At 39.9% G+C, this 12,320-nt stretch overlaps 1 protein-coding gene across 4 annotated transcripts in view; it reads left to right on the top strand.

Moving 5' to 3' along the window:
- ppp2r5d (protein phosphatase 2, regulatory subunit B', delta) overlaps positions 1–12,320 on the top strand; it is a 148,284-nt gene that overhangs the window by 35,156 nt on the left and 100,808 nt on the right. For 2 of the 4 annotated variants that reach the window (XM_059982606.1, XM_059982607.1), the window contains one exon: positions 9,499–9,564. The exons of the other annotated variants lie outside the window; for them this stretch is intronic. In XM_059982606.1, the coding sequence (XP_059838589.1) occupies positions 9,535–9,564 (30 nt within the window). In that variant the 5' untranslated portion in view covers positions 9,499–9,534. The remainder of the gene's footprint in view (positions 1–9,498; positions 9,565–12,320) is intronic. 4 annotated transcript variants of the gene reach the window in all.

Here is a 12,320-nt window from a genome sequence, read left to right as displayed (position 1 = left end):
GCCCATTGAGATATTCAGTCTGTCAGGAGGTTTGTGAGGATGCTTGCTGCTCAGATGAAAATTATTAGAACTAAGTACAGGAGCTGTCTTACTGACAGACACCTCACAGACTGTCTCAAGCTGGCTGTCTGTAGTTATGAACCAGATTTCAGAGAACTAGTAGAAAGTATTCAGCCCCAGTCATCACACTGAGTGCAACAGTCATTTTTTATTCATTTGTTTTTTGTGTTGAAATAAAATTAAATAATGAAACATAGAATTAGAAGTATTGTAATGTGAACATTTTAAAAATGAGTAATACCAATTAAGATATCGGTAACAGCAACATTCCCGCTACAGAAAGCCGCCTGCAAACAGCGACTGCTTCTGGGGCTGTGGAGCTCCCTTTGGCCCGGTGTGCATGCGTGTGTCTAAACGATTTAGTAGGTTGACCTTGCCTTTCTCAAAGGCTGAGGTCAGGCATCTTGGGCTTAAAAGGCTGGCGACCACTAATGTAAATAATGCATTTCACTGCATGTTTTGAAGTACATGTAACAAGTAAAGCAATCTTTATCTTTCAAGCTCAAATCACAGTTCTTGTACCATTTTTCAGAAATGTGTCCAAGCTTTTATACCTTTCCTAATTTTTCCTACAAATGTGTAACAGTTCACATTTGCTCAAATGAAATCTCGTTTGTCAAGTATTTATCCATTGCAATATATTCATACTCCTGGATGTCCATCCTTCGATCACTAAGCCTCAGAAATTTGTGTCAGCTGCCAGTTTGGTGGTCCTGCCATGGTGTACCAAGCTCAAGTCCTTTTAATCTTTCAAGAAAAGCCATGAGCATTGAAGATTGTGGTGGAGTAATCAGTGCTTCTGTTTATGATGGCTTTTAATTTGAATCTTTTCTGTCTTGTCTCACCAGTGTTGGTTAGGTTTCAAGCTTTGTATAACCAAATGATTAGCTGGAGGAGGGGGGATTGAAGGGATTAAGATGTCACATTTTCACCTACACCAATTGTGGCCTGGTTCTATGACTATATTTGTTTAAATACATTGTGACTAACTAGACAGAATTTTCTGATGTGATGGGAATGATTGAAGAGAATGCAGTATAGGTTGTCCATGTGGATTTGTGCAGCTTGTTTGAAGAAGTCCCAAGTTAAAGACTGAGGCAGGTTTGCTGGGAAATTTTTCAGATTTCCAGGAACTCTGATAAATAATAATGTTGATCATAATAGACTGCAAGAAGATAAAGCCTGGCGAAGTGGTTGATAGTGGCAGATAAATATGTAATACTCAAGTGATTCTCTTTGGGAGAAAAAATGAGAGATGTAAAATGACAGTTCTGAAGTTTGTGCTGGAACATAGGTTTATATGTGCATAATATTTCCTGCTGTTACCATAGAATTTGAGAGGCAAGATTAGCATGTGGATTCTGGTTTCCTTAACAGAGACAGATGACAAAAACGGAAGTTTTGTTGTAGCTGCTCAACATAGTTATACCACAAGGAAGGAAGGATATGAAAGTTTGACAGGATGCAGAAGACAATTATGCCAGTAGTTGCAATGGGAAATTTCACCTTTCCAGTTAAAAGTGGAAAAGCTGCAGTTACTCTCCATGGAACTAAGGTGACTGATGAGCAGTTTGGTAAGAGAATGCAAAATAATGATTAACTTACATGAAGTAAATGGGAGGAAGCTGTGAATAATTAAAACACCTGTGGGTAGCAAAAGGTAGAAGTGTGAAAATCCTTTTCATTGTGAGTGTTTTGAGGAGTAAGTACCTCAAAGGGTATATTGGGTTGACACCAGCACATTATTTTTTAGTTCTGATCATATCTACAATCCCCCAGTTGAAATATAAACTTCCAGGTCTGCAGTGGCTTTTGCATGAGCAGCAAATTTGAATTGTGGCTTGGTAATTCCAATTGTTTTGTTGTACCCTTGCCAGTAATTTAACTGACTTTGACAAGAGTTGATCTATTTGGAAATAAAAGCATGGAAACAAATGGTTTTAGAAACTTCTGCATTGGGTCTAGTCTGTATTTGAGATGTATTTTAGCTTTGCTTCCAGTATTGTCAAATTGATGTTCAATAAGAAAATATCAGAAAATGGTTTCTTGTTTCAATCAAGAATGGAAGCATTTGACAGAAAAGAAGTGCTTTGTCAAAGAAAAGCTACAAACTGTTGGGAAATACAAGACATACAAGATGTATCTGTAATTTGTGGTAACTTTTAGGAGACATGATTTTAGAATTATGGATTTGTACAGCACAGAAATAGGCCTTTAAACCCAACTCTGTAACCATGATGCCTATCTGCTAATCCCACTTGCCCATGTTAGGCCCCATCCTTTACTTTCCTATTCATGTATCTGTCTGAATGATATTTAAACACTGTAATTGTATTTACCTCTATCATTTTCTTTGGCAGTCCAAACCATATGGCTGCCACCTTCTGGTGGAGGTTGTTGTCCTCAAGGTCTCCTTTGAATTTCTCCCTTCATGTCGGCACAACATGGAGAACTGAAGGGCCTGTACTGTGCTGTAGTGTTCTATGGTTCACCTTAAAGTAATGCTCTCTGGTCATAATCCCTCACCTGAGGAAAAGGACTATCTATGCCACTCATAATTTTGTAAACTTTCAAGTCAATATTGACCATCTAATTGTATTATCTAAAGATGCTGATAAAGCTTGTGATTCTTAGGGTAGCAATTCTCTGGGGGGACGGTTTTGTGGGTAGCTGCATGACCTACAGTGCAGTGATAGCTTCAGAATGTCTTGATACATCTTTCAGTGTTGCTGCAGTGTTTACCTGGTGGAGAGTTGGTAAGATGGGTATTCTGTAAAATTGGCAAAAATTTACATATGGTCAGATTGGCGATTTCGGTGTACTGATGAGTGACACAACTGTTATGATCCTTGGATGCTTTTGGTACTTTGGATGCTGCTAAAATGCACATTACTGCTACTGACTCAGTTCATCATTATTGCATTGAAAATCTTAATGGTATGGTGGGTCCTAGAACAGATCAGTCCATGTGGATCATCAATAACATCACCAGTGCACCTCAAGGACATGTGCCTAGCCCACTACCTTACCCTCTCTATACTCATGACTGTATGGCTAAGCACAGCTCAGACAGCATCTATAAATTCAATGAGGACATCACTTGTTAGAATCTCGGCAGCAAGGAAATGTACATGAGTAAGGTAGATTGGCCATTTGACTGATGTCACCATCAACATCAGCAAGACTTCTGGAAGGGGAAGTCAAGAAAAAATAACACCAGTCCTCACTGAGAGCTCAGCAGTGGAAAAGGTGACAGCTTCAAATTCTTCTCATTAGCTATCTTGGGTCCATCACATTGATGCATTGATGATCACATCAAGGAAGAACATATTTCTACAGATGGACTGTGGAGAGCTCCAAGTTACACATTTGAAAGAGGCTCAAAGGCTTGCAGACTTGGCTCGGACAAGCTTCCACACCTTTGAAGAGATCTACAAAAAGTGCTGCCTCAAGAAGGAGATGTCCATCATTAAGGGCCCTCACCATATGGGACATGCCCTCTTACTTCTATCATCAGGGAGGAGTTGCAGGAGCCTGAAGACACACTTCACATTTCTGCTGTCAAGTTTCTATATGGTTCATGAACGCAGCCCCATTATTCTTCCTTTGCAATATCCATTTATTGTTTTATTATTATTTATAGTATTTTTGTCTTGTACTATTACTGCTACTGCAACACAAATTTCACGACTTATGTCAGTAATTATAAACTTGGTTCTGAAATTTCTCAGAAGTTTATTGTTGTGGGATGAAGACTTCTATCCTGGTTTGGAGCTAACTTTATTTTGGGAGTGGCACTGATGTAGATTCTACAGCTAATGCATGCACACCAGTTTCAAATCCAAGAGCAGTCATTGCTGAAGTTATTCATTGATCTCAGAATGAAGAAGTACAGTTTTAAAATATTTAGACTAGACATAGAAGTATTAAATAGCAAGTGCATAGTCAATTGTAATATGGGCAGCGGTCTATTGACTAATTATCATCTGCACTTAACAAGCCATCAGCAATGGCAGCAAGATTAGCAAAGAAAAAGTTCCTTTCATGTAATGAAGGATGTAAGTGTAACTATGCAGAAGTGATCATGGGATGTCACTACTGCAGCAGTGTAGTGATGGACTCTGTTTTGGGTGGGGGAGCGATTACAAGGATGTGATGTCCTTGAGAGTTTTGCAAAATTTTTGCATTTGGTTTTGCATGTAAAGCAATGAGCTTGTCTCATGATATTTCAACTTTAATTGTTGGGCTTTTGAGCCTTGCAGCCTAGATTTTAAAAGCACTTTTGGGCACTATATATTAAAAGAACTGAAGTGGAAATGATTTGGAGCTGAATTATTCAGTAATATTACAAGGTTTGACTTCTTCCTGACTTTGTGTTTGGTATATTCGTGTAAATCTGTAAATAATTTAAATAATTCTCATGTTTGTTATCGTCAGTAGGATCTGCCTCATTTTGTGACTAGATGTTCCAGCACAGAACCTAAGATTTGGTCTGCTCTTCACACCCTTTTCTGAAGGTGGTTGTGGTTTTTTGAGATGAATCATCCCAGGTTTAGTACCTGACCGCAAGGGGAGTTCAGTGGGGCCCAACTATTTTGCCTGCTTTATTATTGAACATTCTTCTTCAATGAAATCTGAATTTGAAGTGTTGGCTGCTTTGATTTGTACAATTCTTTTTAAATAGAATTTAGCAAAGTTGCTGATACCAGGAATTGTCACAGGTGAACTGATAAAGTGGCAGTAACATTGGCAAGCAATGAATAATCTCCAACATGTCTATCAACTTCATGTTGACATTATGTTACTACTAATGTGGTCTTTCCCTACCATTTTCTCAAGACCAGTGTGTGCCATCTGCAAGATTTTATACAACAGTACTTCCTGAACTTAGCTGCACTGTGGGACCATGGTAGCAAATGCATGGAAACCATCATGCTCAAGTTACTTTCCATTGATAATGGTATTATGACTTTGAAATATATTGCCATTCTTTGCTGGGCTAAAATTTTGAAACATGCTGCCGTCTCCTTGGGAATATTTTCGTAACTGAAAATATTGGCAAGCCCAGTGCATATTGATACAACAGAGCCTGAGTCTAAGAGTGAGGAATGACTTGATGTTTGGATGATTTTAAACACTAGGCTGGATGGATTGAAAAGTCAACATGTTGGGGCCAGAGGTGAGGGTTGGGAACGGTTCTGCTTGCTGCTGCACAACATTTACTCTGCTCTGTGCTCCTCTGGGGCTATGGCCTGCTTCACGCTTCGTGTCTGAGGACTCACTTTCATTCAAAATGCTATTTGATTACTTTTATCATTTGCGTGTTTTTTTTTCCTCTCTGTACATTGGGTGCTTGGTCTTTTTTTGTGTGTGTATGTTGTTTGTTTTGTGGCTGCCTATAAGGAGACAAATCTCAGTGTTGTATAATGTATAGATACTTTGAACTTTTGAACTTTAATTCTAATCTGAGTTAGCATTTAGTGTGTGCAGAATCTTTCAATGATGTGACGTCACCTACCTGTAGTATTCTGGACAGCTTGTTGTGTCTGTGGTTTCACTATGAATTTGTGGTGGCTTTGAAAAGTGATGAATGATTTGTGTTGTATCTTGTGCTTTGTTTAAATTCAGAGTAGTTGAGCATGGACTTGACACGGGTGTATACCTAGGCTCCAAATGACTGTTGGTGTGTCTTTGAGTGGCTCCTGATAATTCTAATTGGTGAACTTGCCTCCATTCTTGACTTCTGAACACATGTCCAGGCTGGTTTCCCTATTATAGGGATCACCAACCATTTTTGCACTGCAGATCGGTTTAATATTGACGGTTCTTGCAGACCAGCAGACGAGGGGTGGAGGGGTTGTTAATCACGACCAGAATACAGCGATACTTGAAGGGGTTTTCTTATGTCTGTTTTAGTCCGCAGTTTAGTTTTTGTGGCTATTAGCACTTACTTCTGTCCCGCTTGCTCACATTTTTTCTGCTGAGAAAACTCAACGGCTTTGCCTTTAAGTGCAGCGTGCTTGGACTCAAGGTACCGACGCAGTTTTGAGGGCTTCATTGCCTCATTAGACAGCCTCCGGGCCCGAACTCCAGCCTCCCACCCACCAGTTGTCAAAGGCCTTGGCCAGGTGCAGCTGGTCGTGGGTGGGGTGAGAGGACAAGGAAAGGGCTGGAGGTCCCCATGCTGGGGCCGCAGCGGTTGTAGTCTGGAGAGAGTGACCAAGTGAGCGAAGAGTGCAACAGGGCGCGCACGCGTTCCTGCCCTCCTTGTAGGTAGGTAGGATCTATCAGCCGACAAAAATTTGGCTGGAGGGATGACTTTCAGTAGATCGCACCGAGGTAGCTGCTCTGCTACTTACGAAACCCTGAGCCCGAATTAGGTCATCTGCGAATATTTTAGCACCAGGTTCCCCACAAAAGTTTGATGTGCTAAACAGGTTTAGAGGAGCGCCCATCTGTCCGTGCTCCAGGCCGGTAGCAGCAGCACTTCTCGCTGGCCATGCGAGGCCAACCAGTGAATCCTGGTGCAAGGGTATCACTGTATTTTGGCGACTGATGACCTCACGTGTGTTAAAGTTCAACAGTGGGCGTGACAGGGAATGAGGAAAGGTGCAGTTGGCTCATATTGTTTCATATCGCCAAATCATATCGTTTCCTGAGTGGTTGGGGACCACTGCCCTATTATGCTTAAAATGTGCTTCATCAGTGGAGATCTTGTTTTATTTAGTCTTAGGCATGTGGGTGCTATTTGTAAGACCAGCTTTTACTGTCTATCCCTAACTACAGTCCTCATCCATCTGGTGATGGGTTCCATTGTTGAGACCAAGTGATGATGGAAAGCTACTTCAAACTCATGACTTGCCATTTTGATAGCTTTTGGTACGAACATCCATCTTAAGATAAAATTTTTGCAGCTGTGTGTCCCTCAGAGTTCACGATGGTGCTTTCCAGTTGGACAGGAGAAGTAATTGCAAGAATTGCTCAGGAAATTTTTCGTTGAATACTAGGTTAATTTCAAGGTGTGTTGCTGCCAGTGCTGTTTTCTGATTATGGATCAGCCAGCAAGATATGAATGAAAAGCATTAAGTTTAATTTGAAGAACTGCTCACAAGTATTGCTTATGTTCAACCTTGATTTAATTGGTTGCAACATCAAACCTGAGAACTTCAAGATCATTTCTTGATGAGCAAAATCCAATGAGAAATGTTGTCACTGGCTGGGTAATGTGAAGAAACTGTACTTTTTTTTTTCTGCTTCCCTGTTCACCTGTTTGTCCGGATCATAGTGCATCATGATTTGTGTAAATGCCTAAGAATACAATGCTGATAAAAGAAAACTTGATTTGATTTGCTCTTGAAGTTTTCTGGTCAACAGCCATTAGAAAGACCTTAGAACATAGAAAAGGACAGATTAGTAACAGGTCCTTCAGCCCAATGTGTCCATGTGAATCATGATCCCAATCTAAACTAATCTTTTCTGCTTGAACATGGTCTGAATCCCTCTATGGCATAATTCGGCTTCTCAACCTTTATTATGTCATGGATCAATACCATTAAGCAAGGGGTCCATAGATCCCAGGTTGGGAACCTCTATTCTATGCCCTGCCTGTTCACACAATTATGTAAATGTGTCTTAAATGTTGCTATTGTATCTGCTTTTATTACTTCAGACAGTATGTTCCAGGTATATACTACTCGATTTTCTTTTTTTAAACTTGGCCTCACACATCTGCTTAAACTTTGCCCTCTCTCACCTTCAAGCTATGCTCTGCAGTATTTGACATTTACATCTGGGGTGGGGGAGCACTTTGAAAGATTACTCGTATCTACAGTATGTATCATAATTGAACATACTTCTGTCAGCTCACCCCTCTGCATCTGACACTATAGAGTACTATGGGGCAACATGCTAGTGCAATGTTTAGCACAACGCTTTATGGTACCAGCGACCCAGGTTCAATTCTCTGACGGTGTGGGTTACCTCTGGGTGCTCAGGTTTCTTCCCAGTATACAAAGATGCACCGGTTGGTAGGTTGATTGGACATTATAAACTGTCCCGTGATAAGCGAGGATTAAATCGGATTGCTGGGTAGTGCAGTTCCAAGGGCCAGACGGGCCTATTCTTCTCTGTAATAAACAATCCAAAATTGTTCAACCTCTCCTTTATAGCTAATACACCCCAAACTAGATAACATTCTGATAAACCTCTCCCGCATACTCACCAAACCCACTGTGTCAATAGAACTGCCCATGTTTTATACGAGAGCACCATGACTTCCTGTTTCCAGTTCCAATGGCAAAATTTTTCTTTACCACCCTGCCCCTTGTGCCCTACTTTCAGGGAGCTGTGGACTTGCACCCCAAGAGATCTCAAGTATGTTCGTACTCCTAAAGGTCCTGTTATTTAATGATAGAACGGAGATGGGTCTTTCCAGCCCTTCAAATCATGCTACCCCAGCAATCGTCTAATCACAGAACAATTTACAATGACTAATTAACCTTTGGAATAAATCTTTAAAACCTTTAAAATTCCAATTAATCTTTGGAATGTGGGAAGAAACCAGAGGACCTGAAGTAAACTGACGCATGTATTTTCCTCTTGCATTTGCCTTCTCGGAATGCAATATCTCACAGTTTCCTGGATTTGCCATTTCTGCATCCATATTTCCAACTGGTCTACATCTCACTGTATCCTTTGACAACCTTCTCTATCTAAACCACCAATTTTGATGTAATTTACAGACTTGCTGATCAGGCCACCTACATTTTCATCCAGATCATTTCTGTGTATCATGAACAACATCCCTTGTGTTGCTGCTGAGGAGAATGAGTCATATAACTGGCTAGTTTCAGTAGAAGTACAGATTGATGCAATAACAGATTTGATTCCTTTAAACTTAAGTGCTACTCTGAGAAAGGTAAATGTAGAATACCAACCTTGTGAAACTTTTATTATTCTGTCTGATAAATCTGTGTCATTCTCAGATTGATTTTTCTTGCTTGGGAGTTTGTCCTGACTCTCTGTCCCACGCTCCTTGGAACTTAAATGTAACATTTTCTCTTTTTTCCAGTTCTTGGGAAGGGTCTTTGACTTTTTCTTTCTTCACAGGCTGCCTAACTTGCTCAATGTTCTCAGTGTTTTCTAGTTTTCTTTCCAATTTCCAAGGTAAATTCTGTTGACTTGTTTTCTCATTTAGCTGATGGATATAACCATTGGCATTGTGTGACTCTTGCAATGCTAATCCCAAGAGAGCAGTGTGTTAACATTTCAATGGGGTGGTAGGGTACATACTTACAGCACATTTGGGCTGTTCAACCCATGCCAGCTCCCAGCAGAAAAATGCCTTTGGTTCCACTCCTGCTAATTTCCTGGTAGTACTTCAATTTGTTCTGCCTTGTGTCCTCATTAACTTCCCTTTTCATTCTTGTACCATTTTAGATTTAATGGCTATCATTAATTATCAGGACATCTGGGATGCGGGAGGACATAAAGACATCACATAAGGTACACAAAGGCGGATTTAAACCTGGGTCCTTCGATCTGTGACCCAACAGCATTGATTAAAATTGAAAAACAAAGATTGTCTGCTAAAAATCTTATCACAGGAGCAGAAAAAGTTACAAAGGCTCAGGTCAGGTAGCATCAATGGAAAGGTAAATTGCCAACATTTTAAGTCTGCAGCCCTTCATCACAGCTGGTAAATTAGAGCAAATTAGTTTTCGGTGGGAGAGAAGCTGTGGAGATGTGTAAAACAAAAGTGTTTTTGTAATGGGATAGCCTAATGAATGGATACTTCATTCACTGTGCTGGCCTTTATAATGAATTAGAGCGGTGGAAAACTTTCATATCAGCTGAAAATGTTATTAGGTCCAGAAAGAAAGTAGCCAGAAAATGGTGCCCTGGTGAAAAACAGGCCGCAGTCTAGTTTAAAGACTACTAGCTAAAGAAATGGCCCGAGAGTTAAAGGCAGTGGTAGAAGAACTCTCTGTTCATTCAACTTGGGCAAGTGGAGTGAAGTTGAGGCCTCTACCAAGGTGTAATCTTGTGGGATCAAACAAAAAGTGGGGCTTCAGGATGGAGGGTGTGGAGAAAGATGAAGTTGGGGGGGGGGGAGACAGAAAGAACTAGGAGTGTTAAAATTGAAGAGCTTTTAAAGTTTGTAGCCTTTGAAGTATGAAAGAAAAGTATTTTATAAAAATGCAATAAAGGATAATGTCGAACAGCAAGATGGTATTGGGATAGCAAGTTGGTGCTGCTGTGGAGAGGTCAAGACCTTCTGTTTGTAAACATGTGGCATTAGGCTGTATAATTTGAATGAAAAGGCTATGATTTGTGGCTCTGAGCTGTCCATCCCTAAAATTTGGAAATTCAGTTGAAATCCATGTGGAATGAGCTGAAGCTGGAGACGTTTGATAAGAACAGGATACGGTTGTGGAATTTTAATATAAAACCAGGAAGGAGACAGGCCATTGAGGGTGAATCAGATGAGCAGAAATTTTGTCTGGAGCAGAGCTGCTTTAAGATGAACATTTTGATATTGGATTAGAAAGTAAACTGTGGAAGTTCAACCAAGTCAAAAGCTTAGTAATTGGCACTTGTTTTCTAATTGTTCTTGAATACCATGGGCAACATTGGCATGCTGGGCCAAAAGTGCTTCTGAGGTAATGGTGAACCACCTTTTTGAGCAGCTGTGGTCCTTCCTGTGAAACTAGTATTGATGGGTGGAGATTCCCAGGATTTAGAAACCAGTGCCAACAAATAGGCCATTTAATTCCACATCTACATATTGTTTGACTTGTGGAATTTGCAGTGAAAAGGTTGATATCTCTTGTTGGAAATGTCACTAATCAGTTTGTCCTAAAAGAGTGGTTGCCTGCCCTGCATGTAGAACTAAACTGTCTTTTACTGTGGAATTCAGAATTGAATGTTACACCATCAACAGCAAGTATATTCAGATCTTGGTGGTGGAGGCAAGGTCAGTGTGAAGCAGCTGGCAGTGGTTCTACATGTCATGTTATATTGAAGTTGCAGAGAGAGAGGATTGATTTTAAGCCACTACAGCCATATTCCTTTGTTGGGATGTGATTATAGCTCAAGGTTCATTTTGCTCTTAATATCTGTTGACTGTCTTTACCAGGGTCTCTTAATGCTATACTCAATCAAACATTGCATCACTTCAGTTTATTATTATATTCACCATTAACCAATAAAATTTCTTCCTTGTGTGAAGCTTAGAGTAGATAGTATTACATTCTAATAATGGTAATAGTGCAGCAACAAACAGTGAATGCAAAATGGTGCAAAGATCTGGAGTAACGTAAACAAGAAATGCTTGTGTCAAGGGCAGTCACTTTCAACTGACAAAACCGCTTTCCTCTTGAACTACTTTGTAACTCCAATGTCTTTTAAATTGCTTTAATTTAGTTGGCCCATGTCAATTAATTCTTTGAGGAGGAGGAATTTTTGAGTTTATCTGTACATTGAAAAGTTTGATGTGCAAACTTTTGATGGATAGTCATGCCACAAACTTGAGAAAGTAGATAAACTTTGACTGGGTGCTTTGAACCCTTCTGAGTCATTCTTGGAGACAAGACTAATCCAAGGACAGTTTTTAAAGAAACTTGTTTCCCCTTGTAGAATGCTGGATTAGTAATTTTGTTTAATTTCAATCATTTGATTCAGTGTGAGTTCACTGGATGCTAACCTGTATTCTTGAAGCAGATTTAGTTGCAGGACTTGTTTTATGATCGCCTAAATTTAAAATTGTTGCTGGGAGAATGATTCTTTTCACCTGCAGAGTCTGAAACTGAGTCACCATCTCAGGATATGTTGTCAGTCCTTCTAATATAAAAAAAAGTTTCTTCGCTCCAAAGGTTGTGAATCTTTGGAAATTATGCCTTGTTACATTTATTCAAAAGTAGAAATCTTTTTGGGAAGCGCTAGTTATCGTGGGCTATAGAGAGCAGAAAGAGGACTTTTAAGTGCAGTTAATAGGACTTTTAAATGCTTATGCAGAAATATATTGTGGTCCAGATCCATAGTGGTTGCATAATTAAATTTTTCCCTTGCACTATTTGCAATATCCTGATCCAGCATGCTGGAGATCTTTTAGTTTATATTCACAACACTATGTAGCCAGTCTTCCTTTATAAATGATGGGATACATTCCATCGTTTTCAATTCTTGAGCTGAGCTTCATTATTTTCACTGTGTTTTATCCATCCTGGTATACAAGACATGTACAAAAAAAAGTCTTGACA

The sequence above is a fragment of the Hypanus sabinus genome, chromosome 10, assembly GCF_030144855.1.
Source record: "Hypanus sabinus isolate sHypSab1 chromosome 10, sHypSab1.hap1, whole genome shotgun sequence".
Taxonomy (NCBI): domain Eukaryota; kingdom Metazoa; phylum Chordata; class Chondrichthyes; order Myliobatiformes; family Dasyatidae; genus Hypanus; species Hypanus sabinus.
The sequence above is the reverse complement of the archived record's forward strand: the minus strand, read 5'-3'. Positions and strand labels throughout refer to the sequence as shown.